General features: G+C 37.6%; 1 protein-coding gene across 4 annotated transcripts in view; it reads left to right on the forward strand.

Moving 5' to 3' along the window:
- fgf14 (fibroblast growth factor 14) overlaps nucleotides 1-27,127 on the forward strand; it is an 813,860-nt gene extending 786,733 nt beyond the window's left edge. For all 4 annotated transcript variants that reach the window (XM_039744787.1, XM_039744789.1, XM_039744790.1 and 1 more), the window contains exon 5: nucleotides 26,988-27,127. In XM_039744787.1, coding sequence (XP_039600721.1) covers nucleotides 26,988-27,127 — 140 coding nt within the window. The remainder of the gene's footprint in view (nucleotides 1-26,987) is intronic.
- The last annotated feature ends 322 nt before the right edge of the window (nucleotides 27,128-27,449 follow it).

A 27,449-nucleotide genomic window follows, 5' to 3' on the forward strand; every position in this document is an offset into this window, starting at 1 on the left:
CAAGTTTTGACTTTATATATTCGCAAATGACTTTATATATACAAGTTTTGACTTTATATAGTTAAATGTAGTCATCATTGCATAACTTTTTCTTTACCATAGAAATTTAAAGACTAAATTCAACTTTCATTCCTAACAAAGATATTTCTGGCGACTAAATAGAACCTACTTATATTCAAATTCAAGCTGTTGAGCTGTTGCCTGCCTGCCTGAATAAATCACCCTCGCTTCGCTCTTACTTTTTTACCGTTCATTTAATCATGGCTAGTGGCGGAAAAATTATAAAATGGAAGGAGGATTACACTGAGTATGGCTTTACCAAAACAATTATTGATGGCGAATCGATTATTCATAAAGCTTCAATTGGTGATCTGTTTTTCTGTGTTAACCTCATATTTTTTCATACTTCTTCTCAAACCAAGGGGGTGCAAGGGTAAAATGAATCGGGAAGCGCTGATCAATGTAATCGGTGTACCATGAAATCATGCATTGACAGAAGTTCCCCTTTGCTTGTATTGCAAAGTGTGATTAAATGCGTGATTTTTTTAACGCGTTATGGAGCACATGCATCGAAGCTTCTCAGCTGTTCTTGTGCTAAGAAAAGGAAACATTTTAAAAATAACGTAACACGATTGTCAATGTAACCTTTTGTAAGTAGTGCCTGGAGGATTCAGTGTGGAGAAACTGTAGAGACAGCGTGTGTATTAACTTGTGGATTTTTCTGTGAGTATTTGGTGGCAGCGTCACAAATTCACTTCCGTAACACTGCGTGCGTTAGCTGCGGAGCTCAGCTCAGAGCGAAATGAGGTGAATGGGAGGGAGATGATGACGTCACTCCCCCACCCGCCTTAACTGTCAATCCCCCACAAACACAGTCTCGAATTTGCATAAGCACAGCCCTTCACCTGCAATTTTAACTTAGTTACAAAGTGATCAAAACTCTCGTTTATATCCTGCGTCCTCTCATTAAACTTGTATCCCGCATTACTTGTGGGCGTGACAAACGCCAGCGGCAGCCTGTCTATGAACTTAATTTAAACTTTAGGTTTACTGCTTGCTTTGTTTCCGAAGTAGCAGCACTCATGAATATGGTTGTATATGTCATTCGCTCGCTTCTTATTGTTTCGCTGCCTTCTCAATTATATAATGCATGTTTTATTCAGCACTTTTTGGAGCTCTTCCTGGTTTTTTACGTACTGCGTTGACAGTCAGTTCACGTGATTACATGGGAGGCGTGATGATGTCACATGAAACTCCGCCCCCCCCCCACGGCTTTCGAGCTCATCTCCATTACAGTAAATGGAGAAAAATAGCTTCCAGTTATGACCATTACGTGTAGAATTTCGAAATGAAATTTGCCCAACTTTTGTAAGGAAGCTGTAAGGAATGAGCCTGCCAAATTTCAGCCTTCTACCTACACGGGAAGTTGGAGAATTAGTGATGAGTCAGTCAGTCAGTCAGTGAGGGCTTTGCCTTTTATTAGTATAGATATGATGATAGAATTCAGTCTCAATGGCACAGGTGGGATTTGTTTTGGAATGTGGCTATACAAACCACCAAAGGAAAATAAAACATTTTATTTGTGAATTCACACAATGATAAGGACACTGGCAAATTTATACAGATGTGTAAATATGTGACCTGAGATGGAGACTGGACTCCTTTGGTACTGTATCTCTTTTGAGTGTCCTTGCATGCCTCTGGTTTCATTATGTGTCACATGAGTGGTTTTTCATGAAATCCCGAAAGATGCATATTACCTACATTTTGAGAGAGCGTCATTTATGACATTATAGCCATGTGGTGTAATTCCCTGATGGTGATCTGGCTCGCAGGATCCTAATTGTTACGGACCTGAGTAGCTGGACAAGGCCAAGGAGACACCTACATAACACCTGGCATTGGCAGAAAGATGGCCATTTCTGGGGGGTGGGACTGGACTGTATATCTGACTGGGGGGATGCCAACCGGGATCCCGAGGTGTTTTGTCATGTCATGGGTGCGGCAACATCCTGCACCAGTGCATGCTCCCCAACCTGACTCTCATTGGTACTCGAACCATTTTTCAGAGCTCAAATAAAGAGCTACAATGTTCTCCAAGAAGCTCCCATTAAAATCCCATAAACCTAGACATATACTGTAGGTGAAACCTTCTTCACAAATCATAGAATTTTTGATTAAAATGTTATGAATTACCACACTGATTCAGATATTAATTCACAGATGTATATTACATTTTATCTCTGTTTAAATATAAACGTGTCCATTTTGAGGTGAATATTTCCTCCCAAATATTAAATTGTTTGAAAGAATATGTGAGGGAATAAAAAGTATAGCTAACTACACAATCATTTTGGGTGAGATGCAGTTTTTTGATGAACTGCTCAATTAACTCTTCTATGTTTTTTAGGTTTAAGGAATAAATCTATGTTTTGATAATTGTTGGTGTCTGTGTTGACTTTAATTCTTCCCTTAATAGAACTTGTAGATGCTTTTATTTAGACACTAAGTCATAATAATTTGTGTACTGTTGTAGAGTTTTATTTTACCCAGAATCATTTAATGTGTTTATCTCCCTAAGTCAGTTTTGGACTTTGAACTTCTCTAATTGTTCCTTGGCTGTTTTTTCAAGCATTAATTATCATATACATAAATAAATACATATTGTATATGTAAATGTAGCTGTTTTTTAAAAAATATTCTTATTTCATAATGTGTCAAAGATTATATTCTCATCGGCCCCAACATGCATTACAGTGCAGGCAAACAACAATCCCAACAACTGATTCAAATCTTTGCCAAGTTTTGAATTTAATTGAAATCGCCTGATAATAGTATATATGATCTACAGTAGAAAAAGTTATTTTTCTGCATGACATAAGAAATAAAGTATTCCATGAAAATCCTTTTTAAATGAAAGTAGGAGCATTCTTCAAAACATTTCTGAATATTTGTTTCCAAGCCTTTCATGTGAGGTACCTTTCTGAGGTTTTGCAACCTTGTATCTCATAGTCTAGTGGTTTAGTACCTTTCCGTTGACCTTGCTCTCCATGCATGACTTGCTACTCATGAAGAACATGGCAGCACATCCATCAATTTGCAGCAAAGAAGAAGGGAGAAGTGCTGTCCAATTTTTGTGGGCTGAAGATGTGAAAGGAGCTGCAATTCACTATTTATGCACTTGGTACGGAGGTAGTGGTTTACCTCAAAAGTGTACAGTATGTGAGCTTGGTATACTGTCCCATTTTGCATGTGGGTTTTTACACTACATTTTGGCAGGAATTGTCTTCATCCACACTATTGATTTGTGACAGAAATAATAGGAATGATACCTAGCCATGAGCTGGTAAAGTTTATACTTTACTCTTTGGCAGGAGATGACATAAGCAAATTAAAATAAATTATTTTTTAAAATATGCAAAAAGTATAAAATTAAGCCTCAAAAGATTCTGTCATAAAAGTGGTGCAAAAATTAAAGAGAGCAATTTTATTAAAAAATGAAATTAATTTATTTTTTCTTGTTTCACATCTTGACAAATATTACTCATTTGCAAAGTGAAAATTGATATATACTGCCTTTATTATTTTGAATTTGGCACTTTCTTATTTAATTACAGCCAGGTTTAATAACTGTAGTCCTTAACTCTGACATGTTCTCCAACTAGACGTTGTGTCGACTAGGGTAATATGATGCCTTAACGCACAAGCATACGTACACACAGGGAGAACGTGTAAACTGTACAGAGACAAGCAGCGGGAGACCATTCAAACTCAATCTCTAGTCTCTTGCACTTGTAGGGCAAAAGCGCTCCATAATCCATCTTTATATTGGTACGGTTGGGAGCCTAGGCTGATTACAGCCGCACCCACCACACGACAAACCACCCAGCACTGAGAACTGAGTGCAGCCATGCAATGGGTGACACTGCAGCACCAGACTGGAAGAGTGTGAGGTTTGTTTCACTGGCTGAAATGCTAATCCTGCCACCAACCCCCATATTTTCCCTTGCAAGTTGGAGGACCTGCTTGTAGGGCTGGAAGGCAAGGTTAGATAAAATAAAATTGAAAGTGAAATACAATTTCCACAGTCATTTGGAATAAATGTCCATTGTTATATAGTAAAATATTTCTTAAGTATCAATTTTTATGTTCAGGGAGAAATTCTTGAGAGCTCAAAAGCACCCATTCACCCTTTTGTCCATTTTCAAAACCATTTTGGTATTAAAGGGAGCTGAAGTGTACAAAAAATAACCATGTTTTCTTAAACAGCATGATGTCCATTAAAGCCGTTACCAGTAAATTAATTAAAATTGTATTTCCCTGCATAATATTAATTTCATATTAACAACATCAATCTCAAAATGATATTTCGCCCACACAGTATTATATTAATATTAAAGAGTTAATATTTTAAAAATGATTCTGATTTTGTACTTTAGGAGCACAATGCCTGTCCTCAGTTTATATGTTGGCTTGACATTTAAATTGCTTTTTTTCACAGAAATCTGACAGCTCAAATAATAGATGCCATTCACTTAATGTTGACTGCATTTGGTCTAGCCATACTGAGTTAAAAGGGCGACCTTTGTTTCTGCAAGTATTTTAGTACTGAATCAGCCACTGCACATAGCCTTTGGCTTGATTCATTTACTGAGTGTCTGTTCAAAAAATATATACATAGCCTTTCACCAAAACAAAAATTTAGTAGACATACAGACACACCTTGCAATATGCAATTACTATATGTAATAATTTCATTCTGGAAAACTTTGTATAAGTAGAAATTATGTAAGCTATTAGTCATACCCCACAGGCTCTGCATACATGTATATCAGTACCTCAGTGAATATGTACTATCTATGTAGGTGATCTTTCAGTTTTTGCAAAATTAAAAAGATAGTATTTAAACAGAAAAGATTTTGTTTACATCAGTGGCCATTACATTATTTGTAATATTACCTAAGTGCATGTTTCTTATCATTTTCCTTTCCGTTACCCACCATAGAGGATAAGGAAAGTTTTACGAATCATTTAACTTGACCACTGCAAGTTTAAAGAAGTGAATTCCCAGGGAGTGAATTCCCAATGCTGGTAAATAATCAAGTTAAAAATCATAACGGTCTTACCAATGATTGGAACTCAACACTGTAGTGCCAAGGTGTACCACATGGTGTTACAAGCAGCTGATACATAAAGATAAAAAAAGTATATATATATATATATATATATACTAGCAAAATACCCACGCTTCGCAGAGGAGAAGTAGTGTGTTAAAGAAGTAATGAAAAAGAAAAGGAAACATTTTAATAATAACGTAACATCATTGTCATTGTCATGATACATATATATATATATATATATATATAAATATATATATATATATATATATACACACACATAAACATATATACATATACACACATATATACAGTATACAGTGGTGTGAAAAACTATTTGCCCCCTTCCTGATTTCTTATTCTTTTGCATGTTTGTCACACAAAATGTTTCATCAAACACATTTAACCATTAGTCAAATATAACACAAAATGCAGTTTTTAAATTATGGTTTTTATTATTTAGGGAGAAAAAAAATCCAAACCTACATGGCCCTGTGTGAAAAAGTAATTGCCCCCTTTGTTAAAAATAACCTAACTGTGGTGTATCACACGGAGTTCAATTTCCGTAGCCACCCCAGGCCTGATTACTGCCACACCTGTTTCAATCAAGAAATCACTTAAATAGGAGCTGCCTGACACAGAGAAGTAGACCAAAAGCACCTCAAAAGCTAGACATCATGCCAAGATCCAAAGAAATTCAGGAACAAATGAGAACAGAAGTAATTGAGATCTATCAGTCTGGTAAAGGTTATAAAGCCATTTCTAAAGCTTTGGGACTCCAGCGAACCACAGTGAGAGCCATTATCCACAAATGGCAAAAACATGGAACAGTGATGAACCTTCCCAGGAGTGGCCGGCCGACCAAAATTACCCCAAGAGCACAGAGACGACTCATCCGAGAGGTCACAAAAGACCCCAGGACAACGTCTAAAGAACTGCAGGCCTCACTTGCCTCAATTAAGGTCAGTGTTCATGACTCCACCATAAGAAAGAGACTGGGCAAAAACGGCCTGCATGGCAGATTTCCAAGACGCAAACCACTGTTAAGCAAAAAGAACATTAGGGCTCGTCTCAGTTTTGCTAAGAAACATCTCAATGATTGCCAAGACTTTTGGGAAAATACCTTATGGACTGATGAGACAAAAGTTGAACTTTTGGAAGGCAAATGTCCCGTTACATCTGGCGTAAAAGGAACACAGCATTTCAGAAAAAGAACATCATACCAACAGTAAAATATGGTGGTGGTAGTGTGATGGTCTGGGGTTGTTTTGCTGCTTCAGAACCTGGAAGGCTTGCTGTGATAGATGGAACCATGAATTCTACTGTCTACCAAAAAATCCTGAAGGAAAATGTCCGGCCATCTGTTCGTCAACTCAAGCTGAAGCGATCTTGGGTGCTGCAACAGGACAATGACCCAAAACACACCAGCAAATCCACCTCTGAATGGCTGAAGAAAAACAAAATGAAGACTTTGGAGTGGCTTAGTCAAAGTCCTGACCTGAATCCAATTGAGATGCTATGGCATGACCTTAAAAAGGCGGTTCATGCTAGAAAACCCTCAAATAAAGCTGAATTACAACAATTCTGCAAAGATGAGTGGGCCAAAATTCCTCCAGAGCTGTAAAAGACTCATTGCAAGTTATCGCTTGATTGCAGTTATTGCTGCTAAGGGTGGCCCAACCAGTTATTAGGTCCAGGGGGCAATTACTTTTTCACACAGGGTAGGTTTGGATTTTTTTTTCTCCCTAAATAATCCATCCATCCATCCATTTTCTAACCCGCTGAATCCGAATACAGGGTCACGGGGGTCTGCTGGAGCCAATCCCAGCCAACACAGGGCATAAGGCAGGAACCAATCCTGGGCAGGGTGCCAACCCACCGCAGGACACACACAAACACACCCACACACCAAGCACACACTAGGGCCAATTTAGAGTCGCCAATCCACCTAACCTGCATGTCTTTGGATTGTGGGAGGAAACCGGAGTGCCCGGAGGAAACCCACGCAGACACGGGAGAACATGCAAACTCCACGCAGGGAGGACCTGGGAAGCGAACCCGGGTCTCCTAACTGCGAGGCAGCAGCGCTACCACTGCGCCACCGTGCCGCCCTCCCTAAATAATAAAAACCATTATTTAAAAACTGCATTTTGTGTTTACTTGTGTTATATTTGACTAATGGTTAAATGTGTTTGATGATCAGAAACATTTTGTGTGACAAACATGCAAAAGAATAAGAAATCAGGAAGGGGGCAAATAGTTTTTCCCACCACTGTATATACATATACATCCACATATATATACATATACTGTATATTTGCACAAAACCACGCTTTTATCAAGGCTTCCGTCGGGTAGTCTTTTGAAATGAAATTTTCCTCCAATCAGTCCTAGCAACGCGCTTTCTTCCGACTGTTACATTTTTGTAGCTCTGATGTGTGCATCAATGTAATCGGTGTACCAGGAAATCATGCATTGACAGAAGTTCCCCTTTGCTTGGAATGCAAAGTGTGATTAAATGCGTTATTTTTTAACGCGTTATGGAGCACATGCATCGAAGCTTCTCAGCTGTGCTTGTGCTAAGAAAAGGAAACATTTTAAAAATAACGTAACACAATTGTCAATGTAACCTTTTGTAAGTAGTGCCTGGAAGATTCAAAGTGTGGAGAAACTCTAGAGACAGCGTGTGTATTAACTTGTGGATTTTTCTGTGAGTATTTAGTAGCAGTGTGACAAAGTTGCTTCCGCAAGACTGCGTTAGCTGCGGAGCTCAGCTCAGAGCGAAATGAGGTGAATGGGAGGGGAGGTGATGATTTACTCCCCCACCCGCCTTAACTGTCAATCCCCCCACAAACACAGCAGCTCGGAATTTGCATAAGCACAGCCCTTCACCAGCAATTTTAACTTAGTTACAAAGTGATCAAAAGTCTCATTTATATCCTGTGTCCTCTCATTAAACTTGTATCCTGCTTTAGCCATGGGCATGACAAACGCCAGCGGCAGCCTGTCCATGAACTTAATTTAAACTTTAAGTTTACACCGTGCTTTGTTTCCGAAGCAGCTGCACTCATGAATATGCTTGTATGTGTCACTCGCTCACTTCTTATTGTTTCTCTGCCTTCTCAATTGTATAATGCATGTTTTCTTCAGTGCTTTTTGGAGCTCTTCCCTGTTTTCTACGTACTGCGTTGACAGTCAGTTCATGTGATTACGTAGGAGGCGTGATGATGGGACACGAAACTCCGCCCCCCATGGGCATCGAGCTCAACTCCATTACAGTATATGGAGAAAAATACCTTCCAGTTATGACCATTATGTGTAGAATTTCGAAATGAAACCTGCCCAACTTTTGTAAGTAAGTGGTAAGGAATGAGCCTGCCAAATTGCAGCCTTCCACCTACACGGGAAGTTGGAGAATTAGTGATGAGTGAGTGAGTGAGTCAGTGAGGGCTTTGCCTTTTATTAGTATAGATTTTTATTTATTTATATATATATATATATATATATATATATATATATATATATATATATATATATATATAGTAATGGACAGCACACATGGGTGGGGAAAGGAATAATACCTGGCCAGGAGGTCACTGTAATACAAGGATAGCAGGAGACAACCTGTCAGGACTTTACGCTAGATAGCAGCATCCTTGGGCTAGGATTCCCACACTGACACCCACAGGGCATGCTGAGACTTATAGTCCTATGGGGCAGCCCTTTTGGGTTCCATGGGGGCTGTCAGAGGGAGTTAGCTAATGGAATAAGTAATCATTACTTTGTGGAGCTTCCTTTTGACTCAGAAGTGCTTCCAACGGGCGATGCCCTAGCACCAAATTAAAAGGAGCTGCTTGATTTTATCCAGGCAAGTTGGAGACAGGTGGAAGAGGACAAAACTCTTTTGGAGGAGTGGAAGGAGAAAGAAAAAAAAAGGAGACAATTGTGCCTGTGTTTATGTCACTTTTGCCTTTTTTCGTAAGATATTAAACGGGACTTGTAATGATAAGGTTCTATATGGGGTTTGGGGTGCTGCAATGCCCACTACTGGTCTCTTTCTCTCTCTCTCTATCTCCATATATTAGCATAGCGAAACATGTAACCATGCTAAGTCCTGTTTCGATTATGTTGTGCATTTAGGAAGCTCTGTTCACCAGATAAGATTGACTTTATGTGATATATATAAACATACAAGAGAAAGGGGCCCAAAATTTCACAGAAATGATTGAAAGAAAAGCAAAAACCCTTTTACTCACTGTCAGATGCAATAAACATTTCCCATTTGATGTTTGATGAACAACCTTTTTTTGGCCTGTAGAAAAAAAAATAGCAAAACTCACCTGCATGATTGTAGGATAAATGTCAGAAATACGCAACTTGATCAACTCGGCACAATGCTGCTTGGCAGACTAATTAACAAGACTGTAGGAATAAGATACCTAGTTGATAACTAATGATTCATAGTTGATAACTATACCCTACTCACCTGCTATTGACCGATTCTGGGCATTTGTGGGTCTTCCCCTCATAGATATTATATTGTTGTGCACTTCCTCCTTATCTTTGTTGGTGAAACACTCACAGGACATCAGATTCTAGTTCAAAGTGTTTATTCAGTGGATTCAATTCTTTCTAGTACACAATAATCTGTAATAATGTAGGTAAATCTCTTGTTATCATCATCAGGGTTGTGGCATTTTCTAATCACAGAGCATATATGTACGCGTACATACCTGAAGCTTGCAAGCAACCACATCCCGTCCCATGCAGTGCCAAACAAAACTAACTTAAAAGTGCTATATACATTATGTTCATTACAATATACAGTATGTATACAGTATATTTGCATAAAACATGTCACTGAGGAGTTGCAGAGAGGCAAAATGAAGATGTGGTAATAAAGATATGATGTGCCTCATCTCTAAACATCAGTACTAGATATAGTTAAGTGGGAGCCTACTTCACTTCCAAGCTCTTTGCAGTCAGCATGCCTACTTTAACTGAACCCTAATATGTTTAAAAAGCACAGCACTGTAAGGCAAGCTTCACAAAGAAAAATAACAACTTATACAATGGACAGACTGAACAGCAAGCACAGAGTGGAAAAGATGCTATAAAATTTTCAAAGAAAAGCAGGGAGAAGTCAAGCAAAATGACACCTTTTATTGCCTAACTGAAAAGATTACAATATGCAGGCTTTCAAGGCAGCTCAGGCCCCTTCTTCAGGCAAGATTGTAATTGATTGCATAATTGCATATTGTAATCTTTTTAGTTAGCCAATAAAAGTGTAATTTTGCTTGACTTTGCATTGCATCCATAATAGCTAACATGGTACAACACCCTACTACTAAGGAAAAGCAGGAAAAAAGTTCTAAAAAAGCTATAATCAGCTGAGGATCTGACCATCCTTTCAGATTATTTTCTCTATGCGCCAAAATGGCATCAATTTGGTTGATGATACCTCATGACGTTATGGTGTAGCAGCCATCTTGGATTGCAGGAAAGAGCATTTTGCTGTAAGCAAACAAAACAGCTGTAGTATATAAAATGGGTACTGGCAGGGAATGATAGAAGAGAACAGCAAAGACCAAAGTGATTACATCTGAGTGCCTTTGTCAAAGGAGAGGCTGAATTTTTATTAGCTGGGTGGTTACATGGTCTTCTACCTGAGGGCTGCATAGACGACTCTCTGCCAAATAGAAAATCACTATTAGATACTTCTCTCCCATGAAATGATGTCTCTAGTCTATCGAAGCAATTAAAACACTCCTGCCAGATTATAGGTTCCACAATGAGGTTGCAGACTAAGGGCATGGCCAAGTATTAGTTTTCCAAGATATATACTGTCATTTTCCAATTGACCTGGTATACTCTGCCCTAAACACATTGTTCTCTAAGAATGAAAGGTTACCATATAATTCTTCACCCTCACAGGCAACTCTTTTTCAGAGGCTACATGCCATCTGGATGTAGGTACATCCTCTATTTTTGATCTCCACACCTTGTGTTTTGCCCATGGTCACTGGAAGAGCCAAGAATGTCAGGGTTCCCTGGTCCAGACACAACTCCATTTCAGACTGGACACATTTCTTATGAAGTGATCTGACTGGAGCACCTTTGCTGTTGGCGTCTTGACCCAAGCCCCAATCATTTTGCTGAAGCCCAGTCCATCTTAGCCAATGTCCCAATTTCCAACAGGCTGCATACTGTGATCACCACACCAACTAAACTAAACTGTTGGTGACACGAGAGTTGCATGCATTCAGGATACTATGAAAAATTTCTGAATCTGACATGTCCAACTTACATTTAATACATAGAGCATGGTAATAAAGGCAAAGTCTCTTAAACATTGAGAAGGCCCTTGAACCATTGACCAGAGGTGCTCTTCATGTTCAGTCTATTAATCCATGGGTGGGAAAGCCTACATAAATACATTCTGTCCAGGTGGTAATGTTCCCCTTAGTGGCCAGCCATCAACTTCTTACAGGCACTTGCAGAAAAGCATTAAGAGTCCATTTCTTCTCCTGATAGAGGTATAAATGCTAAAAAAGCTTTGCCCTGCTTAACAGCAACAACATTAAACCGGTAAAAACGAGTAGAACTGGCTGTTGAAGCTGACACCCATTTGTTAAACTTCATGCTCGACCACATAATGCAGAAAGGATAGCACAAATTCCTAAAAGTGATAGAACAGGACAAATAAAGGAGTACATCAGTCCAGGGCATTTTAAGAAGTAAAAACAAAGTGTTTTTTTGTTTATAATAATAAGCTTTCCTGGTCTTATAATATTTACTTCACACATGGTAACAATGGAGAATTTGAGCATAGGAGCCAAGAGGAAAGAAATACAAAGAAAAGATGAGACACGTGAAAAGGAGAAAATCAAGATGTGCTGCAGAACTGTCAAATGAAAATGGTGGTGTCCTTTAGGTTACTGTCTCCTTGCTAGGCATTGATCTAGATGGATAACAGGTCTGCCTATGCTCATCACCTGCTAATTAAATCCAAGAGCATAATAGGGCATGGGTGTCTGCCTTTTTAACCCTGAGACACAATTGCAATTCAGGGGCTCCTTCCCTCTTTAAATGGTGATCACTTGAATGCATCATGGATAGAGCAGGATTTGTGGAATTCCACTTCTTCAAGCGTCTGAGGTATAATTATTTTCAGCTCCACCATCCAGCTTTGAAAATCAACAAACTTTAATTTCTACAAAACAAGAAAATAAATTCCAGCTGCAGCAAAATGATTCTGACAAAAATAATTCAGACTGGAGGCACCTAAGTTGTTCTTTATATAAATGTGTGAATCTGACTCACAGTCACACTCAGTGAAGAACTAAAGAAAGGAGACAGTCCAGTGAGGAAATTCTGATGATTTAAATAAAAAGCAAGACTGTGATTATTGTAGCTACTGACTATAAACAAAAAAATTGAAGCTTTACTGGTATGGGGTTGTCAACTTTACAACCCAGTAATCAAACACACAACTTACTTTATGCTTCATTCCTTCATTCTATGACCAGACTGAGCTGTCATTTTCCACGCCTGCTTTAAAATTCTGTATGCTTTGGAAGAAATTAAATTTACTGAAACATATGGACTTGTATAGGAATAAAGCATAACATATCTAGAGGAAGGTCCTCAGATTCACACATACCTCTGACTTGGCTGAAATGATTCACCATTTTCCTGTGAACAACAGATTTCAATATCTACTGGTCTTTTTAAGAAACTGTTGAGAGCAGCACTCCAGCAACTTCATCTTTACAACATGTCTTCTGTTTAATAACCTGCTAAATCGTATCCTTCCATTTTCTAAACCTACATGAACTGATTTGCATGAAGCAATTATTTACTTTAGGAAATGTATTCTTTCATTCTCATTCTTAACCTGCTAATTCCAATAAGGAGTCATGCGGGAAGCCTATTCTAACTGTATCAGGAGCAAGGCAGAAACTTTTATGATTTCTTATGGTCCAATTCAGTTACTTCATTCAAACTTACAAATTCAGCCAGTTTTTACTTCCAGATCCATTAAAAAGTGACCCCTGTTACAAACAGTTTGTTTAGAGGAAATCATTATTATTTTCAGCTCACCTTTTTTAATAGGACCATCATTTTTATTTGTTGCTTCATCATCAAAAGTTTTTTTATTTTTTTGGGCTTATGATTTGGGACCTGAATTATTTATGTTCATTTTATTATGGTTTTTAAACTTCATAATTATTTGATGTGCATTACCATTTTTTAAAACTTTGCTGTTTGCTGTCAATTTAGAACTGTTATGATGGCTGCCCATTGGCCACTGTAATGAATTCTGTGCCCACTGCAGGTCATGATTTTTGTTTGCAGTCTAGTTAGAAAATGTTTATTACATTGATTTCAGAACTCTCTGTGTCATAAATTTGAGATCATTTTGGGCTTTGCCATTTGGTTTTGTTTTTTGACTTCCTGGCATGTTGCCTTTTGCTTGTTCACAGATTATGATTCTTCCTCATGTGTTATTGTATTTCATTTTCAGGTGTTCTGTTTACAATTATTCTGTTCTTGTCTCTCTTCAATGAGAGAACTACACGCATTTCTTTTATGAAATACATTTTACCTTCTACTGTAGTTTTCATTGTACTCTATACATGTATCGAATTGTGACACATCATCTGATAAAACCTTGCCGGCACATTCCTTTGGCTTTGATGCAGGCTCAATTAAATCTACAAGAACATTCACAGCTTGTCTTTTGTAAACCTAAAATAATTTAGTGGATATTTTTTAAGTTTTGTTACATCTGTCAAAAGGTTGCATGGACTGTTTAGTTGGACCCTCATTCATTTATCAGAACTCTTCCCTTGCTAAGCCTCAGATGTCAGTGTATAGTAAATCTAATAAAGTAGACACTTTCTTTTGTCTATGAGCAAGCAGGGCCCCCTTTTTCGCAGCTAAAAATGCTTAACTCTTGGAAGCATGGCTTCAAAAGTAATCTAAATATTCTTCAGAGATTTTGATCCATACTGAATTTTACAGCCATACATTCATGCTGTGAACTTTGTTTCAACTCATGCCAGATGTTCCCTGTTGGATTCAGTCTTGGAGCTGTGCAGGTCATTGGAGTACACTGAAGGCACTGTCATGTTTGTGGAACCAGCTTGAGATGAAATGTGCTTTGAATCATCACTCATGTCCCTGCTAGAAGTATACATTTGAGAAATTTGGGTAGACTGTGACCATAAAGTAGGTACGTTGCTTAGTCAGCAATGCTGTGACATAAAAATAGCATTCAATTGGTCTAATACTGACGTGAAAAAAATCCTCACAATATAATACTGCCAATCCAGGATCCATGGATTCTTGTTGCTTCCTCTGAAATCTGACTCCATTTGATTGTACCAGAAACCAAGTATTTTCAGACCGAACAACATTTTTTAATATTCATTAATCAAGTTTTCATGATTATGTGTCTACTGTAACTTTGCGTGGAACTCAGCATGGTCTTCAGCTGCTATGTTTTTTATGTTATTGTACCATGTTATTGAACTTTAGTTACATTAGAAAATCCCAGGAATGCAGCTATTATTGAGATGAGGGAACCAACAAATATATCAACAAATATACTATGAACATGCTCATTCAAGTGTTTTGTTGTTAGAACACCAACTAAACCTCTTTTCCTTTTCTGCATATTTTATACAATCAGCACTTGAAGTGGGTCGGTATTTACTGGTATATTATACTAGCACTTCTTTGTTTTGCTGTTCAACTTTTTCATTCAGTACTTCATATTGGCACTTCTTACAACCTCTTGGCACTATAATGCCACGTGTCAAAAGGCAGCTATCTCTGTCTAGCTATTTCAGCTATGGAAATACAATGAGGGGAAACAATCACCCACCCCACCAACTCTTGGTCTCCTACTAGTAAACACTCCATCTCCTAGCTTAAATATGTATGAAGGGTGGCCACCTTTTTACTTTTCGTTTTCCACTGCAACCTCTGTATACATTGAACTAATGCCATATGATTTCAGAAGACCCAGCTGTTTGCATTAACATGCTGGTGTAGTTTTTAAGAAGGACACTCAGTAAAAGAAAGTAATGTTTTTAAAATGAAAAATGTTACAAAATATTTACATCAGTCATCTTGAGGAACATTCTTCTGATAATAAACTCTAACTACAGGAAAATTCTGTCTTAACTCTTAGTTAAAATAGAATAACAGAAAACCAGCAAGTAAATATTTAAAAAAATCTAAAGACTAAAATAACAAAAATGCGGAACCCCAAAACTACAATATTTGTCACTGTAGTAAGTAATCTTCTAAAATTACTCTATATTTAATGATACTTACTCCTATAAGATAGAAAGGCAAATGGCACACAATCGGTATCATTAAATAATTCCCCAAAGGGACACTTCAAAGGCAATAATTCTAACTCAAAATCGAAGGACAAAACATGATTGATACTAAGATTCAACACATGTTTTAAATCCAAAAAGAGATGTGCAAAACATCAACTAATTTTCTATCACATGTAGACATTTTGTTGAGCTGTCTGCTGTATGTTGTTGTTATGGTAGTATGTACTATGATACGTACTTTGTCGATTATTATGATAATCTTGGCAACCTGAATCTTAAAGATGCATCAGAAACAGAAAAGTAACCCTAAGCTCAATGGCACATGAAGTGTGCATATCCTTAACCAGGATAAGTTTGTTGTTAGATAGTGTCAGGGAAGCAGCTCTCCAAGTAGTGAGTTTTCCTGTCCAGAAAAAAAGTAATGTCCATAATGGTGCATGTTGGTGTAGTCATCACGTGGGAAAAAATGAAGCGTGTCACATTTAAAACAAAAAAAAACTTCACTCCTCCAAAGTAATGTGAACAAGAGACATTTGATTTGTGAAAGCTTACATGGGTTTTTCATCTGTAGAAAAAAACACAATTAAACATTGTGAAGAAGACACATGCGAGAATCCCTTTTTGGTACCTGGTCTGGTCTTTTAAAAGAATAGCTGGTCTTAGGGGTATCTTCTGTTGCTTAAAGGCTGTGAACCACAGGGGCTGACAGAGAGCCACAACTGCACAGACACAAGTCCTCAGTAAAGACAAAAGGTGTATTATTAACAAATACCTCACAAAAGGCCCCTTTAACAATATCGCACCACCAAATGATGACTCTTTCTCTTCTATCTTCTCTCTTCTTCACTCCTCCCATTCAAGCATTCCTTTCTCCTTTCTTGGCTCCAACTTGCCTGGATGTGGCAGGGCGTCTCATTATATCTTGTACCTGGGAGTAATTCCAGTGCTACAAAGTCTTACTAAGTTGGGTTTACTCATCCCTATAGCTCCCTCTGGCAACACCCACGGAACCCAACCGGGCTGCCCCACAGGACTATGATTCCCATTTTGCCTTGCAGGTATCTGTGTGGGAATCCTGATCTGGATGTGCTGCAATCTAGCATATTTTGGAAGCCACTGCTATGCATACAGTGTCTCCACCTGTTCCTTAATGACACTGGCTTCCTGGCAGGGTAATGAACCAAGTCCTGTCCCAGTAGGGACGTTAGCCCATACCTGTTGTCCCTTACAAGGTCTCAGAAATTACTCTAAGGAGAAGCTCAAAAGTGAACACTTTGTAAAGTATGATATTACTGTGTTCTATCAGAGGTAATGAAGAATTTAGAACAGTCTTCTAAAGTTAGAAAGGCAGCAGAGGTAGGAGTGGAGACATAGAAGGGCGAAGATGAAACAAAGCTGGCAAGTTTCTCCCTTACTGCAAGGGATCTCTGGTACCAAATAAAGCAGGTCATTATAGATGGCATAGTTTGTGTTTTTGTTTTTTACTTCTTTATGTGTGTTTTCTTTCTGTTATTTCTCAATTACTATTAAATAATAAAGCACTTTTGTTTTCAACTATTTGTTGTACAGTTCTGTTTTAATTTGGGTCATATGGCATACAGAGGTGTCTCTGCTAATTGTATATGCATTATGCATTACAATGTTGATAGTGCTTAACAAATTTGTGATGGGTGTTTTTATATAAAGCATTTTTATAATAATGAGGACTAGTTCATCTACTGGTGAAGGTCTACACACATAGAAGCTTAGAAGCTGTCCTGTCCACAGAGCTTTATTGCTCAGTGGGATGGAACAGCATCTCTGTTGCCTGAAGGTCCCAGGTTGATTGGTGGGAATTACTTAGCTAAAGCTAACTTTTTGGACTGAGAAAAATGGTGCCTTGAGCCCTATTCACCCTTCGCGGAGAGGCGAGTGTAACAGTCCAGGCATGTGTAAGTCAGCCTGGCATCACACACATACAAAAAAAGCCCACCACTGCAGCTAAGAAGGTATCACATTGTAGAGCCCAAAGATCACATGTTCATGACTATTGAGCAGCACTTAGCCATGACACATAAAAATGAATTCCTGGACTGTTTCACTTTTCAACATGTTCAGTAAATCTGTATTAAGGTGAATAAGTGTTTAGTGCTGCTGCATCAAGGATCTTGTTTCCTGGGTTAGAAATCCAGACACAGATTTTCTTTGTATTGAATTTGAATCCTTCTTGTATCTGTGTGGATTTTTCTCAGAGTTCTCCCATATCCCTAAAGATATGGACATTAGGTGAAATGGGATTCTGGCTCCACTGACCCTGAACTGGATTAAGCATTTTTGAGAATGTCATGTGTATTTTAAGACTCTGGATTTTCATAGGTTACCGAAAACGTTTTCTTTTCATATTCAAGATTTCTCAAATTGTTCACTTAAATCTATTCTTCAAATTTCCACCTCCATAATATAGTTTTAGCAAAAATACTAATCTGTGGACCCAAGAGTTTCCAAGCAGAATTTAATTGTTTAACTAGGAACAGTATTTGAATCTGAGTTAAACCACCCTTGATGTTACGGCTGTTTGAAATGTTCTGTAGCTGTATAAACAGATCCTATTTGAATGTCAACTTTAATCTGCACAGTGGGAGGCTGATGATAAAACTGACAACAAATCAACACACAAGCAATTTTTTCTTTATTTCTACCATTAAATTAGTTTGTCTTTTTTGTCTGTCTGATTTGGTTACTCCATGCTAAATGGAATTGATTGGCTTGTTATTAATTTCTAGATGGAAAAGGTCTGAACATGATCTGAATATGTTGACCTTTTGATTGAATTTGATTTTTTTCATTTTTACTATTACTTAGAATACATAAAAGATTAGGTGTAAAGAAAATCCAAAATAATTATACCCACACTGTTACTGTAAAATTATTGAAACCTTGGTATTGATTAAACTCCTTACCATGTAATCAAAAGTGTTACTGCTTATGAAACCCTTTAACATTTTCAGTTATTACATCTGCAGCATACAGCACACTACTGATGCCTTTTTGTAGTATGAAAATGTTTTTTCAAAGCCACTGTTGCTGCCTCATGTTGTTATGCATAATTTGTAAGCAGATAGTGCTTGCTTACAACGGACAAAACAACCCATTCTGTTGCATTCCACTTTCTAATCATGGTCTTTACAGTGAAAGTAAGGAAAATATTGTGTTTTTTAATTTTTTTTTGTCATGTCAATACACAATTTTAAGGCTACTGGAAAATGATTTACTTTTGTCAACTAAACTATGTTACTATTTTACAGAAAAACTTATACAAGAAACTTAAATAATGGTTGGTTTGTTTATGGTTTTATTATTTTTTCACATTTTTATTTCCTTTCACAAATCCAAGACAATGAATTAGGCTGCTAATCATTACAAGAAAAACTTCATTGGTAATCAAGTACAAATTCAATTAGTAATTACTTTTTAGTTTCAGATTTGAAGTATAAAACTCACCTCATCTCATTTTCTGAAACTGCTTTTCCTGGTGAGGGTTGCAGTGGCATCAGGTCAAGCAGGTCAGCCCCGACCTGCATGTCCTCGCCTACAGAATCCAGATGTTCCTGGGGAATTCCCAGGCATTTTCAAGCCAGCTGAGAGATATAATGGGTCCTAGGTCTGCTGCAGGATGTTCACAGAGCAGTTCCAGGAAAAATAGCCTAGGACACATCCTTACGACCTTCCTAGACCACTTCATCTGACTTGTCTTAATCTAGAGCACAGGTGTTGAACTCCGGTCCTGGAGGGCTGCAGTGGCTGCAGGTTTTCATTCTAACCATCTTTTTAACTTGTGACCAGTTTTAGCTGCTAATTAACTTATTTTGCCTTAGTTTTAATTAACTTGACTCAGACCCCTTAGTTGTTTCTTTTTCCTTAATTAGCAGCCAAACAATAATGAGACACAAAACAAGAATCCATATGACCAGCTCACCTGTGCCCATCACCAAATATATGAAAATAAAGAAAGGTGAATACCTCAGTAAGGTCTCTCAGGTCACCAAAACATTTTGAGGGTGTTCTTTAGAAAAAACAGAAAATCAACAGTTTTGTAATTGTCTGCTGTGGCAGAATGAAAGCATCAACAATCCAAGAAAATAAATAATGAGGTTAAATAACAGCAAGAATTGACTTCTCATTAAGAAACTGGTTGGAGTGAAATTGGTTGGAGTTTGAAGCCGCAGTATAGCTGGTCATCTATTGGCTCGTTTCATGTCTTATTTCTGTTTAGTTGCCATGTAATGAAGAAAAGAATCTAATAAGAGGACTGAATCCTTAAACACAGGGCTATTAAAATGAGGGGAAAAGAAAAGGGTTAGTATGAAAACATGTAGCCATTGAGGCCCTCCAGGCCCAGAGTTCGACACCCCTGATCTAGAGGAATTGCCAAGCTTCTCACCCTATCATGGAGTGTCAGCTTAGCTGCCCTGCAGTTAGAGACCTCACTTCTGCCTCTTTTAATCACAATCTCTTTTGGTCATTTTGCACAGCTCATGAAAATGGGTGAAAGGGATATTGATCAACTAATAGTTTTCATAGTTGGGAAAGTATAACACTCACATGAAAGCTTCTGTTATATTTTTTATTATATGCATCTAGTACAAGAAAATGGTCTTACATAAAATACTGTATATATTATTATTATTATTGTTGTAAGATTCAAAAGTTTTTTTTTGACTGCTTTTAATTTTCCTCAAATATCCTATTTCAAAGGAAGGAGAAGACCAAAAGGAAAGGCATGCACCTTACTATCTACCAGGCCCTATTTTATTATGGGACGTTTTTACATTTTTTATATTTCCAAAATATTCAGTATCTTATCAATACAAAAGAATTAAATAAGAACTCATTTTGTTCTGCCCATTAGCAGCCCTGTGACGTTTGAGAAAACTGCACTCTAACTCTTTGTCTTCATCGTCATAATGTAAAAAGTATCCCATTTTCTTGACTCTCAGAAAGTCTCCAGTTTGAAACTGCTTAGGCAGTGTATTGTATCTGCTAAGGCTCTTAAATCACAACGTTGGCATTTTACTTCCTGCCCCTGACTGCTGATTGTGTGATCTTGAGCAAGCCAGTTAGACCAGCTATGATCCAGTTACTGTATAAACAATTGTATTCATCCTGATCTTGTAAGTTGTCTTAGACAAAAGAATCAGTTATTATTAACCTAACTGTATATTTGACTATTAGTATCTGGTATTTCTTTTTGCCTGTACCAGCCACACCCAAGCACCATTCACAAAACTCGCCTTCCCCTAATTTACTGTCAGCTTTGTTCGATCCTCTACTGCTACAGCCAACTTAATGTGCGGTCCGCTGCTTTGTATATTTAAACTAGTCTCAAACTGGTCTGCTTCTGGTGTTCTCCCTGTGTGTTATCTACACGTACTTGGCTCTGTTGCCTGATTCTTGCCTTGGTTACTAGTGGTGTCTGAGCTCTTAAGATTTTGTTTCTTACGTTTGCTTTCAGCTGCTCTCTGAATTTAGAAGTCTGATACAGCACACTTTTCGTCATGCCCATTTATCTACACCTTCCTGAGCAGCGTATGTCTTTATTTGCTCTATCCTCACTTCATTTTTTAGCATTTATGAGTAGATCAGTGTGAGGCATGGGTGCATGGATATTTCAGAGTACTAACTGTCTTGCCTCATAGCCCAATCATTGAATAAATTTGATCCCCTATAAATAAGCACTCACTCCCCTGGAATTCGGGAGATGCAAAAAACCCTTCACTTTTCAAATTTCTATGTTACTGTGCTAAATTCCTGTGTACTATGGTTCCAGGGAATTCTTTGTGTTCACTCTTTTATTTGTTACTTCCTTACTGAGCTTGGGTTTCCTCAATCCATCATAACAATGGCATTCTTATGTTATTGCCATACAGAATAGGAAATAGTTCATCAAATATGGTGTTGCTACAAAATATTTGGATTTCAGACAGGAGTATTACATCTATTCCTTGGTATTTGTAATGGTTTTTTCAACTTAGTCTCAACTACTGCTGTTGGATTTTAAACACATCTCATCTCATCTACCTTACTTGCTTCTTATTTGCTTCTTAAAGACAATGTTGCCTTCTTCCTTCCATTTGCATTTTTAAGCTTATTTTTAGGCTGCTAATCTTCATTATAATTCATGGATGTGGCCTCCAGACTTACAGATTTAGCAACTAATATGTCAAGTATATTTATTTTTCCTCTTCAAGCACCCCTTAACTCTCCTACTTTTCAGAGAGTCTTTCTTTATCAAATCGTTCTGAATTTTGTTCATGGCTTGACAATTGCATTTTTATATCAATGGCAGCACCATCTTACAAATAAATAGTTAAACATCTCCCCTGAATAGTTAATTCATACCTATAGTGTTAAAATTGCCATGTTTCATTTTCTCCTTGCAGTAACCTTACAACTGATAGCTATTATGGTAAAAGTAAAGTGTGGTCATTACTTAAGACTCACTAACATGACTGCATCATAAGCGTTCAGCCATTAAAGCAGAATACCAACATATTTTAACATAGATGAATTTGATTACGTAAAAATACAAAAAATAAAGATAGATAATTTTAAGGCACCCCAGAACCCTGAGTAAGATTATGCAGCTTTGCAAACTTTTCATAATGAATGAACCAGATCAATAGGGTGGATGGTTTTTTTTTTCCTAGATCCAAACAATAACATAAAATGGGAAAAACCATCATAATCAAGTCAAGTTGAAGACTGAGCTATCATTCAACATATGACATAAAATAAATCATTGATATATAAAAATGTTGTTAAAACATAAGTTAGCAAATATTTCTTTATGAATTAATAGTTGCCTGGTGAGAGAATTGACATTTGCAATCAATAGCTAAGTTTCTTAATACTGGAGAATGAGGCATCAGTGCAACCTGCATACACTGTGGCTGCTCTTCATTAAATGCATTGTGGAAAACCACATTTACACAAATAGTAAGACCCTCTGTCTCCGTATTAGGCTTTTAGCACATCAGAAGTTAGGATGTTCAATTGGTGTTCCGTATGTGCAAAAATCTTTGCCTTGGCTACAGTTGAAAAATATTCATGATGTGCAACATTCTGCTAAATTTTAATTTTAAAACTGTTGAAGTTTTTGACTAAGTTTATCAAAATGGCTCGTTTAAAAGACTGTTCCTACATGGGCCTCAACATCTTAATCATAAATTGAGATATTTAGGCCCATCTATCAATATTTACCATAAATTCTAGGAAAACAGAACATTCTGCTTTTTTTTAACCTAAGATCAATCACCTCATTTCTCCGAGTGAAAATGCATGCAAGCGCTGGTTGAACGTCATTGTTTTTCAAGAGGTCCTCGTGTACTGCACCCTGCTTTTGAACAAATAATTTGAAAAGGGTTTTGATATTACTAACCTTAAAGACAGCTACTATCACCTTGCAAATTAACAATTTTGATATCATGAAGGCATAACTATGTGTGTCATTTTTGAGTTGCAGGTTTTTACTGGCAGTTTTCCTCATTTAATCATTGTAGTGCACATTCTGCTAACCCTCTGCCATTTTAGCTACATGGCTAGTGTGATGTGAGCAGAGGTAGAGTAAGCATTTTTCATTCTGCTAATATATGGGGTGACCTATATGGGGCATCGTAGCACTCAAACCTCAAACACCACCACAGCAACACAAGTCCCGGATTCAAATAAAAGGTTTATTACAATAAATTACCTTTACTAAGGTTTTTTTTTTTTGTAATAATACCCTCACCACAAGCACAATCCCAATCCTAATTCTCTTCTTCCTTCCTCCGCACTTCCCAGGTTAGCTTTGTACATGAGGTGTGGTGATTCCTTTGATTTAACACCCAGGAGTATTTCCAGTGCTAGGACATGGTCCGTTGGAAGCACTTTCGGGTCAGGCAGAAGTTCCATAAAGTAGAGAGTGTCCATTCCTACAGCACCCAGGGCTGCACTCTGGGACTTCAGTTATCAGCAGGCCCTGTGAGTATCCAAATGGGACCTGAAGCCCAGGGACACTGCTATCTGGGATTTTGGGAGAGAAAGTATTCATATGCCATTGACTACCCTGGTTCTTCCATTGTACTTGCCTCCCCAGATGGATGAGGATCTTCCTCCATACCCATCAGGACATCAATATATGCTTGCTGTACATTACAATGGCAACCCTGCGTTTGTGTGCTTTCTAATAATGATGAAAGATTTTTGAAAGAGCTGTTGGACATTTGGCTTGGCCAAAGGTGACTTTAGGAGGGGATTTAAATACCCATTTATGCCCTTCAAAAGATGATTTTGGCAAAGGGATCACTGGCACAGAGAAGAGGACCCAGGCTATAGAGTGTCTGTGTGTGTGTGTCTGTGAGAGAGACAGAGAGAGAGAAGTGGTAAATGAAGTGCCTTTATGGTACTTTGAGGTGGGGAAGTGTGCAAGCAAACCATCCAGTTAGACAGGGACCTAGAGAAGCTGAAGCATTTATTGTTTAGTAGTCTTTGTTTTTCCTGCCTTTACCTCCCAGTCATCTATCAGAATAGTGAATACCTTATTTAAATCAGAGCCTTTTCCTTCCCATATTGACTATGTTTTTGCATGATCATTCCAAGGGCAATCAATGTTGCTAATGTATTTATTCATTTAAATTCTTACTCAATAGACATCCCTACAGTGTTATGCATTTTATTAACTTCATCCTCACTACAGCCAGCACTCAGGTATAATTCCTGTGGACAACTGTGTGTATTCAGGAATTGCCATTGCCATCATACACATACTGTATTGCACAACTCAACAAGCTTTTCTTCTTTTGTATATACTGTATATATTCCTATAATTTTAGATCCGTTCATTGATGGCATTTTAGTTGTTTCAGGCTTTATTCAGCATCACTGCTCCATTTATTTTATTTGCTTGGAAAGACATTACAAAAAAGAAATGATTTTATGATTCCTAAATTTGAGATCTTTATAAGTTTATGACAAATTTCAGGAATCCTGAAAAATCACTCATCATAGAGTTTGGGTAAATTATGCTGGCCGCCCGCAACTCCCCTTTAACTTCATCTGTACCAAAGAATAAAGACTTTCAGGGCATCCTTCCGACAAATGAATCATATGTTCGCCATTTGAGATTTCAACAATAATTCTTCTACTCGTTTTACCTGTATTGTGTGCTGTGCATTCATGGCTTTTAAGGTTAAACATCAGGTTTTGCATTTTTCCTGATTAAGGACTTTTACAATGCTGAAAATGTTTGTTTTCTTTATTTACACTAGGTTTTTTAATCTACTGAAGGATCACACAATGATTTAACAATTGTCACCAAACTAGCAAAGTATAAATATTGTCAGTCTTTTCTTGTTTCGTGGTTGTGCCACTGTATTATTGAAATTGTTTTTTTTCAAATATATATATATATATATGACTACAAATTCCTACACCTCCCAATACATGTGACCAACATTGACAGAACTGGTTTGCTGGCACCCAATACAACCAAAAGGGGATCAGAGGCATAACTGTGATGTGTTTATTCAAAGCAAAATGATATGTTGACAGTAGACAAAATGGAAGTCTTGCCTTTCTCCCAAGCCCTGAACTGATGGCTTTCATGATAGGTCCTGGTCTTTTTTTATTATGCCAATGTGGCTACAGTTCTTGTCCTCTATGTTGTTGCATGTCTTGTGCTGCTTACATGCATTGCTTGAAACATTTTGACTACTGCAGAAACTCTACTGACAACTGCTAACTGATTTAAAAGCTGTCAGACCTCAGGTTCACAGTTCTGTATGTGTAAATGTGAACTTAACAGGGGACTACATTGCAAAAAATATAAGACTTGTGTTCTATGAATAGAAATCTGCACCTAGCAGAAGTTGTGCTGCTATTAAACAGGAAACCACAATGCTTAATAGTTACATTGTGAGCATGTGCAGATCATTCAGCTGTAAGCCATCATTTCATTGCCTATTGCTGTCATAGCACATTCACAGTATTGCATAAATACCAGTATATGTGAAATTATACACTAATTAAATCACCTTTTATTGTTATCATTATATATTTCAAAGTAAGTAATGCTGAAAACTGTGCAAAGTGTACAAAAAATACTGAATAATATAGTGATTCCTGTCAGCCATCACCCGTTTTCCCCTCTCTGCTCTCTTTTAGTTTAGGAAGGATAAATTTTGCATTAGAGGATGTAGGGAAGTAGAGGAGCAGAGAGTGCCCTACTGCAGCTGGGTGACTAATTTCTTCAGATAAAAGAAATGTAAAAAAAATTCTGCTTCCTAACTTGTGCTCAGTGCCCAGTCCTCATGCCTCCTAAATCATTGAATTGTATTAAGCAGTTTGAGAATTTTTCTTTTATTAAAACCTAGCCATCCGCCCACATAGTGGTGAAACAGGACAGTGAGGAGGGCCCTGCCCAGCTGTCTATTCCTGACATCACACGTCCCCCTCCTCTTGGCCCGCAGCCTCTGTCTCGGATTAGTGCAAATATATCACTCCTGCAAGTGAACTATGATTCTTAGCATGATGAGAGAAATTGCAAAATCAACCGTAATGTTTAAGGAAATTATAGGAAAAAAAAACCAAATCTAGATCTGTTAAGTAGTTCTCTCGTTCGCTAGCTAAGCGGAGGTAAGGAACGCAATGAGGCTGGTGCGAGTGAGTGAGGCCCCCATGTGGATCTCGGATTCACACAAGTAAATCAGTACCGCAAGTGAACTATGATACATAGAGCAATAAGAGAAGTCACAAAATCAACTGGAATGTTCAAGCAAATTATAAAAATAAAACAGATTTAAGTCTGTTAAGTAGTTCTCTCATGAAAAGAGGTCCAACATATAGACAGACATTGGATTTTATATATATATATATATATATAGAGATATAGAGAGAGAGAGAGAGAGAGAGAGAGAGAGAGAGATTAAAGAAAACATTTCTGGCTTCCACTAAAGCTTCTTCCCTTTTATTGATGTTCAGAGAATAGTTAGTTTGAGACTTTCAGACACTATGATTCTAAATTGTGAAATGAAATTAATTAAAATCTAAAATATGTGGCCAGACCATGTATACATATCAGAACAGTTGTCAGGTTTAAGATGCTTTTAGAATCACATCAAAGTTGTCATTCCAGGACAGTTGCTGATCGGATGAACTTAAATGACTGTCCTGGAACAACTACACTGATCTGGTTCCAATGCATGACAAGGAAACCTAACCATATCAGATCCACCTACCTTAAATAATGTTCAGAATCTTTATTGCATTAATAGGTATCATTTACCATAGATATAGCCACAGTATATAACTGTTTAAAATATTTGTAACATTTTGAAATTAATTACATACTTTTAAAATTTAGAAATTATTTGATTTCACATCTAATGATTTGATGATGTAAGCATTAATTCTTTTTTTTTACAAAGGCTTGTGGGTATAATGACAATTACAATTTCAAAAAATATTAATACTATTATTGTTTTCTTCTTTTTAGTTGCCATGTACAGAGAGCCATCATTGCATGATGTTGGGGAAACAGTTCCGAAGGCTGGAGTGACTCCAAGCAAAAGCACAAGTGCGTCTGCAATAATGAATGGTGGGAAACCCGTTAGCAAGACGAGCAAGACGACATAGCTAGATCACATCCGCTGTGGTGACTTGCAAATAAACCTATACCACTGTTGAGCAATGTATCCTGGCAAGTCTCTCTGCTACTCAAATGTTGAGGATCGGGGTTCAGGCAATTGAACTGTCACTCCTCACCATATCTGAACTGTCTCATTGCAAGTGGGAAATTCCCAACATGTAGCTAATAAATCCAAGAGAAGACACCTGGATGACCAGCTAACTCTGACCATGGAATGCCCTACCAGATATGGAATGCCTTTTTAATCTTTTCTGTAACTGTGACACTTCATGTGAATGATGTATTTCACAACCACACACACTTGCCTGC

Source organism: Polypterus senegalus, chromosome 2 (genome assembly GCF_016835505.1).
Source record: "Polypterus senegalus isolate Bchr_013 chromosome 2, ASM1683550v1, whole genome shotgun sequence".
NCBI lineage: Eukaryota > Metazoa > Chordata > Cladistia > Polypteriformes > Polypteridae > Polypterus > Polypterus senegalus.